Source organism: Diabrotica virgifera, chromosome 3, assembly GCF_917563875.1.
Source record: "Diabrotica virgifera virgifera chromosome 3, PGI_DIABVI_V3a".
NCBI classification, from domain to species: Eukaryota; Metazoa; Arthropoda; class Insecta; order Coleoptera; family Chrysomelidae; genus Diabrotica; species Diabrotica virgifera.
This window is the reverse complement of record NC_065445.1, coordinates 256,585,888-256,602,507: the sequence shown is the minus strand read 5'-3', so window position 1 is coordinate 256,602,507 and position 16,620 is coordinate 256,585,888. Positions and strand designations below refer to the sequence as shown.

The 16,620-nt window shown below is 32.5% G+C and overlaps 1 protein-coding gene across 6 annotated transcripts in view; it reads left to right on the top strand.

Annotated features, from left to right (window-relative positions):
* LOC114338747 (trafficking kinesin-binding protein milt) overlaps positions 1 to 16,620 on the top strand; it is a 318,823-nt gene that overhangs the window by 242,726 nt on the left and 59,477 nt on the right. For 5 of the 6 annotated variants that reach the window (XM_050647317.1, XM_050647318.1, XM_050647316.1 and 2 more), the window contains 2 exons: positions 12,644 to 12,748; positions 16,015 to 16,091. In XM_050647317.1, the coding sequence (XP_050503274.1) occupies positions 16,041 to 16,091 (51 nt within the window). In that variant the 5' untranslated portion in view covers positions 12,644 to 12,748; positions 16,015 to 16,040. Of the gene's footprint in view, positions 1 to 5,658; positions 5,934 to 12,643; positions 12,749 to 16,014; positions 16,092 to 16,620 lie in introns of those variants that run through there. The other variant, XM_050647320.1, reaches the window with a different exon arrangement.

The following is a 16,620-nucleotide window of genomic DNA, read 5'->3' as shown; positions in this document are numbered from 1 at the left end:
TCGCTCCCAGGTACTTAAATTCTTTGACGACTTCAAAATTGTATTCATTAATTGTTACGTTTTGTCTAACCCTTGGTCTTGGGTTCATCGTAACCACCATGTACTTGGCCTTGTCCTCGTTGACCTTAAGACCAACTTCCTTGGCTCCGTTCTCGAATAGGGTGAAAACTTCTTTTGCATCTCTGGTGGATTGTGCAATTGTGTCCACGTCATCCTTAAAGGCCAATAGTATTTTTGATCCTTGGGCGGCAAATCCGTTTGTCAGTTGTAGCTGAGCTTTCCTTACTGCATGTTCCAGTGCGAAGTTAAACAGCAGGGGGCGAAATGATCTCCTTGTCTAATATGTCTAAGCCCGGTGTCAATGAGGAATTCCTCCGACGTGGTGCTGCCAATTCTGATTCGTGCGGAAACGTTCTCCGTGCTCACCTTCGCTAATCGTACCAGCTTTCCAGGTACTCCCATTTCTACCATAGTCTCCCACAATGCTTCTCTGCTAACAGAATCGTAAGCTTGTTTGAAGTCCACGAAGATTTGGTGTACATCGCTGTTGAATTCCCAGTTTTTTTCCAACACCTGGCGTAGGTCGAAGATCTGGTCTATGGTCGACCTTCCCGGTCTGAATCCGCTTTCGTAGTCGCCTATTATTTCTTCTGCGTGTGGAGTTAGTCTTCTAAACAGTATTATGGATATAATCTTGTATGTTGTATTAATTAACGATATTCCTCTATAGTTCCGACATATTTGTTTGTCTCCGTTCTTGTGAATAGGTATTATATATCAGAGATCAGAGCCATATATCAGATTCTCTGATATATGGCTATATCAGAGAATACATAAGATCTCGCAGACTGACCGAGTCACAAATGAGGATATCCTCAGTAAAATAAAGGACAACCGAGAGATACTGACCACCATCAAATCTCAAAGAATACTTCGGGCACATGCGAAATGAGTCCAGCTATGTCCACCTACAAGCCATCCTGCAGGGAAAAATATTTGGAAAGCGTAAGCCAGGAAGAAGAAGAACATCCTGGTAGAACGTGGTTCAACTCAAAGTCTGTGAAGCTTTTCCGCGTTGCTGCGTTGCTGATCTTCTACCGTCTGGTCTCTTAAAAAGCACTGTCTTGTAACACTCTGTCTTCCTCTGATCTTACCACATGACATGCCCATTTTATCCGGTTAGCTCTTATATGAGTACCATACAGAGTTATCATTACGGCGCCTTCTCCACTCTCCTATCAAGTCATCCCTTTGATGGCCAAATATCATTCTGAGAACCTGCCTTTCAACTACCGGTAGCTTATTTATTTCCGCTGATGTAGAGTCCATGTTTCACTTCCGTATGTAACAACTGGACGAATAATTGGCAGATACAGTCTTAATTTAGATTGTCTTTATAGCAGCTTATTCCTTATAGTCCAGGGCGCATCTGTTTTGAGATGGACTTTGAGAGGTGACTCAAATTTTTTTGCAGAAATTGCTTGAAAATAACTCAAATAATAATATTTGAAAAATGAATAACCATTTTCAATTTCGTTGCAAAACGAAAACACAGCCGAACCATATTCTAGTCCAATCAGAGAGTGCTGCAAGCACCCCTACCGGTTTCGAAACTTATTAGTCTCTCATCAGGAGGCACATATGCTGCTCTCCCTGATCCAACCAAAACAAACCCCAGCGTGCAGTCCCGAATTGCAACGAACGAAATGGCATAGATGCCCTAGCGGCAACTGCTAGTAGTCGAGGCATTGAAGCAGTAAAAAAGGCCTTACTGTCGATTTTTGGCGCAGTAAGACGGATTTTAATGCAGTTTGGTGCGTTGGATTCGTGGGAATGTCAGGAAATTTTGTGAACTAATGTAATGAATAAGAAATCTCAAATTGCATTTGTGCATAAGAAAAATGCATTTAAAAAATGCATTTCGGTAAATAGTGGGAAAAATTGACTCAATTTTCTTACTCGGGGGTTTTTGGGGTCGCTGAAAATGAATATGAGGTCGGCGAGAGTGTGCAAACTACCTGGTGCCTGCAGCAGGTGTAATAAACGTCTTCCTCTGGAGTATTGTGGTAATTTATCATATAATTGGCTTAAACTGATTACCCGGGGGTTTTGGGGTCACTGAAAATGAATATGAGGTCGGCGAGAGTGTGCAAACTACCTGGTGCCTGCAGCAGGTGTAATAAACGTCTTCCTCTGGACTATTATGGTAATTTGTTAAATAATTGGCCCAAACTTGTTACTCGGGGGTCTTTGGGATCACTGAAAATAAATATCGCAACGACTAAATTCTAATTTCATATCATTTAAAGCAGTTTGAATTAAGGCGCAGGTGGATGATGTGGTTTTGCCTTAAGAGAAAATTACTAGATACAGAATGTACTTAATGGCTATTGCCTAAAATAAAGAGATTGTTATTGGAAAAATTCTTTCATTTGTTGATGCATTTACCCAGCATTTAAAAAGGAAATATTTACAAAAACAAATTTGGCTGCATGGAGAGGACAGTAACATGAACCCAACCGATTGGGAATGGGAATTACAAAATAATGTATTAATTCCAGTTAGAATGACTCAGCCACCTGGTCCTCCAAACATTTTAAATTTAATATTCTCTAGTTGTAAGTCAGACTGCGGCAACTCATGCGGGTACAGGAAGCATGGGTTAGTTTGTAATTTAGCCTGCAAAAATTGTGCAGGCTCTGATTGCACAAATATAAATATTGCATTGTACTCGAGAGAGGACGGCAATAATGAAGAAGAAGATGATAATGATGAAGAAAATGAATTTTAAAGATAAATTACGATAAATTTTGTATAATGAACTTTTTTAACCATAAATATATTATAATAATAAAAATTTATGTTTATTTATAATAAAAATACCACCCTTTTCGATCACTATAGTTACATCGAAGAAGATAGATTACCCCAAAAACCCACCGAGTAACGAGTTTAAACTAATTATATGATAAATTACCATAATACTTCAGAGGAAGAGGTTTATTACACCCGCTGCAGGCACCAGGTACTTTGCACACTCTCGCCGACCTCATATTCAATTTCAGCGACCCCAAAAACCCCCCGAGTTACAAGTTTTATCCAATTATTTAACAAATTACCATAATACTTTAGAGGAAGACGTTTATTACACCCGCTGCAGGCACCAGGGTAGTTTGCACACTCTTGCCGACCTCATATTCGTTTTCAGCGACCCCAAAAACCCCCGAGTAAGAAAATTGAGTCAATTGTTCCCACTATTTACCAAAATGCATTTTTGAAATGCGTTTTTCTTATGCACAAATGCAATTTGAGATTTCTTATTCATTACATTAGTTCACAAAATTTCCTGACATTCTCACGAATCCAGCGCACCAATCCGCATTAAAATCCGTCTTACTGCAAAAAAATCGACACTTCAATCCTTCAATGCCTCGACTATAGCAAAAAGACTAAGTTTTCATTCTAATGGCATATAAAACAACATAATGCTATTCCACATCCCACCAGAATGAAAAAATAATATTTGAGTTATCCTCCCACTCAAAATGGTCCGGAACATTGTTTAAATAATCAAAATGTCAAAATATGAAGGAAAAATTCGATTTTTTTATTGGTTATTTGATTATAACTTTAAAATTATTCATTTCTGAGAAAAGTTGTACTAACATAAAACTTGCGTAATTAAATTTCCTACAATATAGAATTGGTTAAAAATTTAAAAAATAGTCACCCTTGTTGCAAAATAGCAATAATTGCGAAAAAAACATACAAAAACAAGTATTCGTATTTTACGTTTTTCAACCATTTATGCTTCACTAAGGACCTTCATATTTTACCAAGAAAAACTTTATGATATAGTAAAACAACACTGTAAATTTCATTAAGATCGGTTTAATAGATTTTGCAAAATAAATTTTGCAATCCAGCTTTCGCAAAAAAAATTCATTTTTTTAAAATGTTGCTGGACTGAAAATGAAGCAGATGCAATATTTACAATTTACAAAATTAAAATCGATTAATTTCCACGGCGTCAGGAAATTTTTTAAATAAACATTAATTTTTGGTGCTACGCGCAGGACAGCGGTGTTCGATTCACACAAGTTGATTTCCACCAAAATTTCTTCCAATCCTTATCTAATATATTATTTTCTTACTCTATATTTTGTTGTATTTTAATATTTTAATTTCACAAAAATCAAATTAATTTTATTATTGTTTGTGAAATATTGTTTAAACTTTAAACAATTGCATATTATGTTTAAAAATAATAAACTTTTATTCTCCAAGTCAAAATATATCAACAAAAAAGTTTTTGCTAAAAAACGTGTTATTTCAAAGGATAGAGTATGTGTTTTTATTTTGCAATAAACAAATTTATTTATTTATATCGAAATGTAATAAAAATTAAAATAATTCAATCATTATCAAAGGTCATTGGAATGCCCAATCAGAGCAAACTATCCGCTGTCATGCGCGTAGCACCAATAATATTAATGTTTATTTAAAAAAATTCCTGACGCTGTGGTAGTTAATCGATTTTAATTTTGCAAATTGCAAATGAAAGGTACAGTACACTTCTATAGGCAAAAAAAAATTCAACTTGCTCTCTGCTTTATTTTCAGTCCTGTAACATTTTGAAAAAATGAATTTTTTTTTGCGAAACCTGTTTTTTAAAATTTATATTGCAAAATTGATTAAACCGATCTTAATAAAATTTACAGTATTGTTTAACTGTATCATAAAGTTTTTCTGGGTGAAATATGAAGGTCCTAAGTGTAGCACAAATGGTTGAAAAACGTAAAATGCGAATAATTGTTTTTGTATGGTTTTTTCGCAATTGTTGCTATTTTGCAACAAGGGTGACTATTTTTTAAATTTTCAACCAATTCTATATTGTAGGAACTTTCATTACGCAACTTTTATCTCAGTACAACTTTTCTCGGAAATTAATACTTTTAAAGTTATAATCAAAAAACGAAGAAAAAAATCGAATTTTTCCTTCATTTTTTGACATTTTGATTATTTAAACAATGTTCCGGACCTTTTTGAGAGGGAGGATAACTCAAATATTATTATTTGAGTTATTTTCAAGCAATTTCTGCAAAAAAAATTGAGTCACCTCTCAACGTTCAAATGTACTAATATTTTTACAGATGCGCCCTGGTCTATTAGTAATGATGCTAGGGAGTATAATGCTCTATTCCCCGCAGCTATCCTTGTTGAGATCTCTTTTCCTATGCAGTTGTCATCTGTGATTATCGCCCCCAGATATTTATTTTTGTACCAGTTCGAAGTTGTGGTCATTAATATTTATGTTCTGTCTAGTAGGACTGATAGCTAGATAAATAGATCTGTTTGCACACGAGAGTCTATTGACCATGAACCTACGAAATCAAACCGAATTTTGTATTTTTATTATTAATCCACGCTTTGTGAATTTAATAATTTGAACGATACTCAATTTGTCACTATAATGGTTTTTAAATTCAAGGTTTCAACTTTGTCGTCATCACTAACCTATGTATTACAAAAAATAACATGTGAACGTTATCAAAAGTCAGACACCTATCTGCAATTTCTTGATACAAAAATGATATGAATTGTAAACTGTTGTACAATCGTAAAATTTTATATAGTTATTATTTTAGTATTTGCAGAACCTTGCTGAATGTGAGTGTCACATGTAAACTCGTGATCGTAGAAGTAAACAGACGCAAATTTTTTTTGTGTTTCAGATGGTTTTATTGATATTTCGGTTGTTTCATGTCAGTGCTCAAATTTTATATAGTTGTTTTGAATTATTATGGTGTTTTAATAATCTAAAGAAAGTAATTTAAGTGTTCAGTGATGCATAAAAATTGAATTCATACCAATTTAGACCCTATGTTTAGTTTTGTTCGTAGAATGGCTACATACAGGTCGTTGTTTTTCAGGTAAATACATTTATATATAGTTAAAATTACTTAATATTATGAAAGGACTGTGTTATTCGCTTGAGTGCTTAAACTATTTTATTCTTCTCGAGTTTTTTATAGATACCAACATCTTTTTCTTTCACCTTTGTGACGATTTTATTTTCACTTAATTTTTGTACAATTCTTGTTCATCATCATTATCAAATAGCGCTGTTCCGTTGGTGGGGGTGTTGACGGAATCAATTAAAATAAGTGTAAACAACGAACAGTAATATTTATTTTATTTTTGGTTAAAAGGCGTGCATATTCATCTCGTAAGAGGGTTGTTTATTGTTTGAGGGCAGCGAGGGTGCGCCGTGACGATACTGCAGAGACCACACTATTATCATCATGTTTGCGGTTTTACAATATGGCTAGAAAAGGCAATAAATTACTACATCTGGCGTTTTAAAAGCTCAAAACCTTTCTGTAGTTTTAAGAAACGTCTTCGAATGCATTTCCAAAGTGCGTTATTGATATAAGGTCTGATAAGGTAATTCATTTATGGGGAATTCAGTTTGTTAAACTGAACACACCAAAAACATATGGTTAGGGATACATTTCGTTTCTTAAAACTTAACGGGCCCTTCTGAGCATCTGGTTTGTATATTAAATATGGATTTTATATGACCCATATTATTTCGTTTTGAGGAAAGTTATTAAAAAATAAAATTAGCAAAAATAGTAATTAAAGCGTGTCGCCACAGCGCTATATCCTTTCGTGAGCCTTGGCCTGCCTCAAAACATTCCTCTGTACTTCCCTGTGAATGCCTGTCTTCTCCATTTCCTCACTTCAATCTCTCCTAGGTCGTCCACTTTATCTCTAAGTTTTTAACTTAGTTATTTAAGTAGAGTAACCCTTCCATTTGTATCACGTCCCAATCCATCTTAGGCGGTTTATTTCTATGGTGTTAAAATATCTGCATCACCAAATAGTTTATACAGTTAAAAATTATAAATATTTGTCTTCTCCATACTTCGTTCGTTAACTTCGCTATATGGTTCTCTCGGCACTTTTCTTTCAAATATTCACATCAGTTCTTCTTCTCGCCTTATTACTAATGTAAGTGAGCACTGGGCGTAATATCGTTTTATAAAATTTACATTTTTTTGATCTTGACATATTTCTCGCTTTTAGCTGAGGGCTTAGGGAAAGCAGCAGTTTTGTTTATACAGTCCACTAGTAACACCAGATAACGGAAGATTTTTTGAAATAAAAAAAGATCAAAAATATTTATAGTTAGTTTTTAATTAAACAAACTGGAACATGAAGTAAAACCACTTCTATGTAAAAGGTATATTTACTAAAAATTTTTAAAAATCAAAATGGATTGAATAAAATGTGTTCATCAGAACGTTTTCGAACCTATCGGTCCATCATCAGTGTATTTAAAATACTTGCAAAATAGCCCCAGAACCAAACAATGGTTGTGATTATAAATCAATCTACATTGTGTTATAATCACAACCATTGTTTGGTTCTGGGGCTATTTTGCAAGTATTTTAAATACACTGATGATGGACCGATAGGTTCGAAACCGTTCTGATGAACACATTTTATTCAATCCATTGGGATTTTTAAAACAATTTTAGTAAATATACCTTTTACATAGAAGTGGTTTTACTTCATGTTCCAGTTTGTTTAACTATAAGGTATACAGCCAACCCAGGGAACTGCCCCTTTTAGTTTAGTTTTTAATTCTTTTGCACTTAGGCAAAGGATGCATAGAGTATATTGTGAGGAAGTTAAAAGTGGAATATGAGAAAAGGGGACCACATCTTAAGTATAGGTAAAACTCTCAATTCTTTTATTATGTCAATAGTAAATTTCTGTATGTTAATATCCTCCTCCAGTTATCCACCTTCAATACCTCTTTGGTATCAGTTCTCACTTCGTGTACCAAGTTATAGGCCTTTTTCGAAAAAAATGTATTTTTAGGTAAAAGGTAAAAGCCTCAACTATACATGTGAATTTTTTGAAATTTTTAAAATGATTCCCACCGAAAAAATATAAAAACGAAAAATGACGTTTTTGGCGTTACGGGGTAGGGGTGGTAGAATTGCCCATTTTGCATTTTGCCTATCGTAACGAAGTTACCCTTTCATTGATCAATAATCAGTTTTCTTGAAACGCTTTAATCGCAAATGTTTTCAAGGAAGGTTCACTGTTTTCATTTTATCGGGAAGATATTGAAGACAATATTTACGTTTTAAGAGTCTTTTACGATTAGTGAAATTATTGATAGTGTGGCAGATTCGTGCAAATATTATAAGAATTGTGCATTTAATGTTAGAAGCATATTATTTGGACACATATACAACATATAAAAAGGTTCAAAATTAGATATGAGGCCATCTCAGACTTTACCTTTTACAAAAATGGCGGGCATTCAAAATGTCGACGATACATGTGACTAATAGCACAATAACTTTTAAACGAAAAATCCGACTTCAACCACATTTGGTATATGGGTTCTTTTCTTGATGTATAAGATCGAGCTTCTGAACCGGATAAATCGGTTTACTAGAAGTTGTGTTTTTCCTGATTTTTTATGTAAAAATATGTTGTTTTTTTGAAGTTATACTTCTTTACGGGCGTAATGACGGTGAAATTTTATATGGGAAAACCTAGCGACCGGGCGCATGCGCATTATAACTTTGTTCTGATTGGATGTTCAAATGACATGACAAAAATTATCCAATATGGCAGCTGTGGGACTGTGCATGGTTTGGTTATAATGTATGATTGTTGCGTTTTAAAATTTGTAGGAAGAGAAACAACAAACAAAAAGTTAGTTAATGGTTATACTGCCTTTTTAAATAGTTTTCATATTATATTTTTGGACTTATTTACATAGAAGAGATGATTGTTGCATGCCAATGTGAAAGCTCATCAAACTGTGCCTAGTATGAGTGCCGCAGATCTCGCTTATTCAAAGCTAAAGAATCTTTCACTGGTAAGTGTTTTATAAATAGTTGATCAAATTTTGTTATGATATTTGAACATAGCCACTTTGCACGACGCAAGTGATTGCGAAATGTATTAGTCGTTATACGGGCTCCGATACCTACCTTGAACCTACCAAAATACATAAGTAGTATGTAATACTTTTTTTTACATAATTTGATTACCATCAAAATTTATATCAATATTCACCTAATATATTGTCTTCTTACCCTATGTTTTGTTGTATTTTTTCAATTCTAAATCATTTCAATTTAAAATCAAAATAATTTGATTTACATAAGTTAAAAATGTCAAAAGGTTAATCTGTTTAGTTAGACGATCTTCGCACATAATGACAAGCTGCCTCTGTGGTGCAGTTTTAATGCGGGTGAATCCCAATACAACGCAAATACCAGCCGCGTGGTAAGTTGGTTCGAATCCCAATAGAAACTTTTATTTTTTTATTTTTTTTTATACATTTTATGATTGTAAGTATATTTATTATATAATTTTATTTTCAGAAAATACGTATTTAGTTAAAAATTTTTCCGACAATTAATGTTCAGAAATCATTTGTGGCATTTTTAATGTGTTTGTGTGTGTTTTATTTTTTTATTATTTTAATTTTTGGCACTGTTTTAATAAAAATGTTTGAGAAGTATTAAGTATAAATTAATTTAATATTTAAATAAAATATAAATAAAAAGTATATTAATTTCGTTTATAATCATATAATCATATAATCATATAATAGAAGTATAACTTCTTACGTGCGTACAAAGTACACACACATTCTTTTTTTTTTCAATTCTTTCACCCTGTATATATTAATTTTTTAAAAAGGTAATAACATCATTGAAAAGAGCGTAAAAATATTTTTTAGGAAATATTTTGAACTTTTTAGTTAGGTTAATTACCATGTAATAAATGCATAACTTATCTTCACATGTACCTATGTGCGGCAGATTCGTGCAAATATAAGAATTATTGTGCATTTAATCGTAGAAGCATATAATTTGGACCACATATACTACACATACAAAGATTCAAATTTAGATATGAGGCCATGTCTGATTTTGCCTTTTACAAAAAAGGCGAGCATTCAAAATGACGACTATACATATGTGACTAATAGCACGATCAATTTTGAACGAGACGTCAGATTTCAACCAAATTTGGTATATAGGTTCTTTTTTTGATGAATAAGATCGAGGTCTTGAACCGGAAGAATCGCTTTACCAGAAGTTGTGTTTTTACTGTTTTTTTATGTAAAATATGTTGTTCCTTTTTCAATTCTTTCACCCTGTATATATAAACAGGTGATAAGTGATAACGCCATTGAAAAGAGTGTAAAAATATTTTTTAGGAAATATCCGATTTCAACAAAATGTGCTATATAGGATATTTTTTTGATGTATAAGATCGAGATCTTGAACCGGAAGAATAGGTTTACCAGAAGTTGTGTTTTTCCTGATTTTTTTGTAAAAATATGTTGTTTATTTTTTCAATTCTTTCACCCTGCATATATTAATTTTTCAAAAAGGTAATACCGGCGTTGAAAAGGGCGAAAAATATTTTATAGGAAATATTTTGAACTCTAGTTATATTAATTACCATTTAATAAATGCATAACGTATCTTCACATGTAGGTACGTATGTGCGAGAAATTCGTGCAAATAATAATACATATAAGAATTATTGTGCATTTAATGGTAGAAGCATATAATTTGGACCACACATACTACACATATAAAGATTCAAATTTAGATATGAGGCCATCTCAGATTATGTCTTGCGAAAATGTCGGGCATTCAAAATGAATCTGCCGCCCATATGTACATGTGAACATACGTTATGCATTTATTAAATGGTAATTTAACATACCTAAAAATTCAAAATATTTCCTAAAAAATATTTTTACACTCTTTACAATGGCGGTATTGCCTCTTTGAAAAATTTATACAGAGAGAGTCTGTAAAGTGGAATAAATTCAATATCTCAAATACTAATTGTTTTTTTGGAAAATGCTCAGACCCGTCGATTAGTATTTCAAATTGTCCTTTTTGACATTCAATAATAATGTATACAGGGTGTCCCAATTTAGAGATATGACGTCATCGTCGATTTTCTTAAATGGCAACACTGTCATTTTGATAGCTAATTTGATAGGGTTTGTAAAGTTATACATAACTGCAAAATATCAAATTTTTATTCTCTACCATTTACAAGATAATAGAAAATAACAAAGTTATATCTGTAATTTGGAATATATTCAATAATTAAAATACTAACTGTTTTTTTGAAAAATGCTCAGACCCGTCGATTAGTATATCAAATTGTCCTTTTTGACATATAATAATAATGTATACAGGGTGTCCCAATTTAGAGATATGACGTCATCGTTGATTTTCTTAAATGGCAACACTGTCATTTTGATAGCTATTTTGATAGGGTGTGTAAAGTTATACACAACTGCAAAATTTCAAATTTGTATTCTCTACCATTTAGATGATAATAAAAAATAACAAAGTTATGAAAAAGAAGTAATCAACTAATAATTGAATTTAATTATTTCAATAAATTAAGCAAAAACTCATAATGTTGCCCTCAATTATTGTCAAATTGTCAATGGGCAACGTTATGAGCATTTGCTTAATTGAAATAAATAAATTCAATTATTATTTGATTACTTCTTGTTCTTCATAACTTTGTTATTTTTTATTATCTTGTAAATGGTAGGCAATAAAATTTTGAAATTTTTCAGATGTGTATAACTTTACACACGCTATCAAAATAGCTATCAAAATGATAGTGTTGCCATTTAAGAAAATCAACGATGACGTCATATCTCTAAATTGGGACACCCTGTATACATTATTATTATATGTCAAAAATGACAATTTGATATACTAATCGACGGGTCTGAGCATTTTTCAAAAAAAAGTTAGTATTTTAATTATTGAATATATTCCAAATTACAGATATAACTTTGTTATTTTCTATTATCTTGTAAATGGTAGAGAATAAAAATTTGATATTTTGCAGTTATGTATAACTTTACAAACCCTATCAAATTAGCTATCAAAATGACAGTGTTGCCATTTAAGAAAATCGACGATGACGTCATATCTCTAAATTGGGACACCCTGTATACATTTTTATTGAATGTCAAAAAGGACAATTTGAAATACTAATCGACGGGTCTGAGCATTTTCCAAAAAAACAATTAGTATTTGAGATATTGAATTTATTCCACTTTACAGACTCTCTCTGTATATACAGGGTGAAAGAATTGAAAAAAGAATAACATATTTTTACATAAAAAAAAAAAACAGTAAAAACACAACTTCTGGTAAACCGATTCTTCCGGTTCAAGACCTGGATCTTATTCATAAAAAAAATAACCTATATTTCATATCTAAATTTAAACCTTTATATGTGTAGTATATATGTAGTCCCAATTATATACTTCTATCATTAAATGCGCAATTGTTTCACATATCGGCTGCACTATGAGATTAATCTCGTGACGTAAACCGCTTCAACTGATGTATAGACGCAGAAACGAACAATCGTGAAATAAAGTGAGTCACGCTCTATCACTCACGTTCACGCCCAGTCATGTTCACGCCCGAGGAGGATACTCACGTTCACAACGGGTCACGTAACGCGCTCAACACTAAAATTGTAACCAGTGCTAAATATTTTCAATCATTTAAAATGCTTCCCCTTTTTGTTACAGGTTACGAAAATCAAGACTGGTTCATACCGTCACCGGCTCTCGAAGTTGACGAGGCCGACCTCAAGTTGTCGCCGGATCAAATCCGGGAAACTTTGAATTATTTTCGTAAGTATTAAATTTATTTCTATATTTAGAGTAATATTATCGATTTGTACATCTGTATTATATTTACCTTTTGTCTGCCGGACGAAAACGAAACAGAGGCATTAAGAGGAAGTGCGACAATATTTTTGAAAAAAAAACCAGCGACACGTTAATTTTTTGATAAAATGGGGACACATTTCGCTGGTACCTATGATTAATGTGATTCCTAATACATTTTCAGTGAAAATAATAACTTTTTGATAAGTGTTAGCGATACAATTTTTTTATAGGCGTGTCCGCGAAAATTTTAACTCCCAACATATTTATAACGAAAAGACTTAATTCATAATAATCATAATAGATGCCGACGAAAACAATTATTTCCCTTTGTGTTTCTGTTTCTGCCGACGAAAACAATTATTCCTGAGAACTTTTTATTAATTACACTGGGGTGCAAAATTAACCGGACACCTTAAAAATGGGTCATTTTTGATGTCTCGAATTTTCTAAACCTGTTGTCCGATTTAAGTGATTTTTTAATATGTTATAACCTTATTCTTTAACAATATCGCTGTAATAATATTGTTGCTAAACAGGTAAATTTTCATTGTATACCTGGTGTACCACTGGAACTGTGTTTTTTTCTCAAACTTCGCATCACCCTGTGGAATATTCTAGCATTTATAAAATACTCAAATTAAAACTCAACTATAGCCTCATGTTTTCTCAACTTTCTGTTTTTTGATTCATTCGCTTATGTTGGAACGTTAAAAAGTTAGGTACTTTAACAATTAACCATGTTTTTCATCAATACAGGGTGTTTTTAAATAAGTATGGCAAACTTCAAGGGTTAATTCTACATTAAAAAATAATGCCAGTTTGCTTTATAAACCTATGTCCGCCAATGCTTCGTTTCTGAGATAGAGGGTGTTAAAATTTTTCTTTCAAACTGGCGATTTATTTATTGCTTTAAAACCGGTTGGGATATGCTAATGAAATTTGGTGGGTTTTAAGACGTAGTGATTGTACATTTTTTCACATACAAGTAAAAATTTAATGTTCACCATTGGCGCGCATACGGGTAATATGAGCCGTCATATTACCGGTATGCGCGCCAGTGGTGAATATTAAATTCTTACTTGTACTTGAAAAAATGTACAATAACTACGTCTTAAAATACAGCAAATTGCATTTGCATATCTCAACCGGTTTTAGAACAATAAATAAATCGTCAGTTTGTAAGAAAAATTTCAACACCCCGTATGTCGGAAACGAAACATTTGCGGACATACCGTTTATAAAGCAAACTGTCATTATTTTTTCATGCAGAATTACCCCTTAAAGGTTGCCATACTTATTTAAAAACACCCTGTATTGATGAAAAACATGGCTTGTTGTTAAAGTACCTAACTTTTTTATTATCCAACATAAGCAAATGAATCAAAAAACAAAATGTTGAGAAAACATGAGGCTATAGTTGGATTTTAATTTCAGTATTTTATAAATGCTAGAATATTCCACAGGGTGATGCGAACTTTGAGAAAAAAACACAGTTTGATTGGTACACCCGGTATACAATGAAAATTTAATTGTTTAGCAACAATACTATTCCAGCGATATTGTTAAAGAATAAGGCATATATTAAAAAATCACTTAAATCGGACGGCAGGTTCAGGAAATTTGAGACATCAAATATGACCCATTTTTAAGGTGTCCGGTTAATTTTGCACCCCAGTGTATAATTTTCGTGAACCCACAAATAGAAATGATGTTTTTTACTGATACTCCTCAAAAAATCAAATTTTTCGCTAACACTTTATTAGGGATTATAATTTTAATTTACACAATCATATAATCGAAAATAATATTTTTCTCGGCGTTCATTGAAAGTTCTACTCTTAACGGCATTTTTCGGAGTTATACTTTTCGATTTTTCTCGTTATTTTTTGCGATTGGTCCGGTATTTTTGATTATTTTACTTTAACCTTTAAGCCAGGGCAAGAATCATTAATGTGATCATGATGATAATGATCATTAATGTGGCAATTCCCTATACATTTGTACTTAACACGGGGTCTAAGTAAACATGTCCTCACATTGCAACTCCAAAACATTCCTACTGACTTAGTTATCTTGATATTTATTTAATTGCACATTTATTATTTACAAAATAGAAAGAAATGATATACCCGTTTCAGAAAGAAATAAACCATAGTAATACATTTTCAAAGACTACAAATCAATTAATACATTTTCAAATTTCAAAGACTACAGCTAGTATTCACAAGATATTGGAAATATTCACCTCTAACTTCACGTTCTTTATGTGTTTATATCATATCATTTACTTAGTGTGACAAATGTGACAAAAAACAAAAGCAATGCGAAGAAAAAGATTAAAATCTAAACCATCGGCGCACTAAATCAACAAATTGTCTGTTTTTTCAATGTGCCTCTAGTAAGTTGTCTTTCCATCGTTTTCGTGGTCTTCCCACTGACCGTCTTCCTATTGGGGAACCGTCTCTCTCTGTCCTGACTACCCTATTTGTTGTCATTCGGCTTATGTGGTCATTCCATTCTATTCTTCTGTTTCTTACCCAGTTATTTATATTGTCCACCTTTTCATCTCCGATTTCCGTCGTATATCTGTACTTCTAACTCTGTCCCATAGAGTCTTATCATCGATTTTTCGAAGGGTTAAATGGGAGTCGAAAGGAGTCGAAGGAAGTCAACTCCACTCCAATATACATATTTTATTATAATTTGGCCCTCTTGATTGATTAACTGTCTGAGGTATACGTGTAAAAAAAATATAGATGATAAATGAAGTGTTTCTTTCCACAAAAAAAAAATAAAACGTGCTAGATAAAATAGATATAAGCTAAACATCATTTTTATCTATTGCGGTAATGGACAATATCTGTATTATTTATTTTAACATGTAAACAATTAAATGGAAATTATGATTGATACCAGTTTATAAGATGTTTTGGATGAGCGTTCTATTATCATCCACTAATATGTGACTACCATAAAAGAACACCTGTACTTAATCACACGAATAATAATATGACTGCAGTTTTTATAATTTTTTACATAAATTTCGTACAAACTTCATTTATCTTATCAACATTATCGAATAATAAGCATCTTGAGTATTTATGAAAAAAACAATTGATTATTACTCAGTATTTTTTTGCCAGAGTACACGTACATTTGACGTGGTGGTCATCTTTTAGTCGTAGGTCTTTCAGGCTTTCAGCCGTCTTAACCGATATCTGTTTTAGTTCTATGTAGCAATCGCGTGAGCCAAATGACAAAGACCTACGATGACATTGAAGCGGTCACTAGGCTTCTGGAAGAGGTGAGTACAAAGTTTATTCTATTTATTTTCTTAAACATCAAAAGAGTAACAAAATGTTTAATGCTGTCTTTAATGGTTTAATTGGTGTTACGTAGAATTTTACATCTCTGTTTTATTTCTCAATCTGCACGTTCTGCACCTCTTAATTTCTCCATTGTTCTGTCTAGAGTTGGACTTTATCCATTGGTACCAGGCTGACTCATCGTATACTTTTCGAGTAGTATCAAATCCAAAGTCTCTAAAATTGTTTTTGCTTTTTTTTGCAAAGCTTTTATCACTTGTTTTCTTTTGTTAAATTGAGGATTAAATGAAGCAGGTGTGGAAAAACTTGAATTTTATTTCATTTTATGGGGGTTTGAAACAAGAAAAACTCGAGAATGGCACTTTTCGCTAAAAATAAAAACGAAAAAGTTTTTCTTTTTGGGCACCTCATCCGTGGACACACCGTATATTTTGGGAAGTCTCATTTTAGGGGAGTGCATATAGATTTTCACTTCGGAAAAATTCAAAAAAGATTGAACTTTTTGTA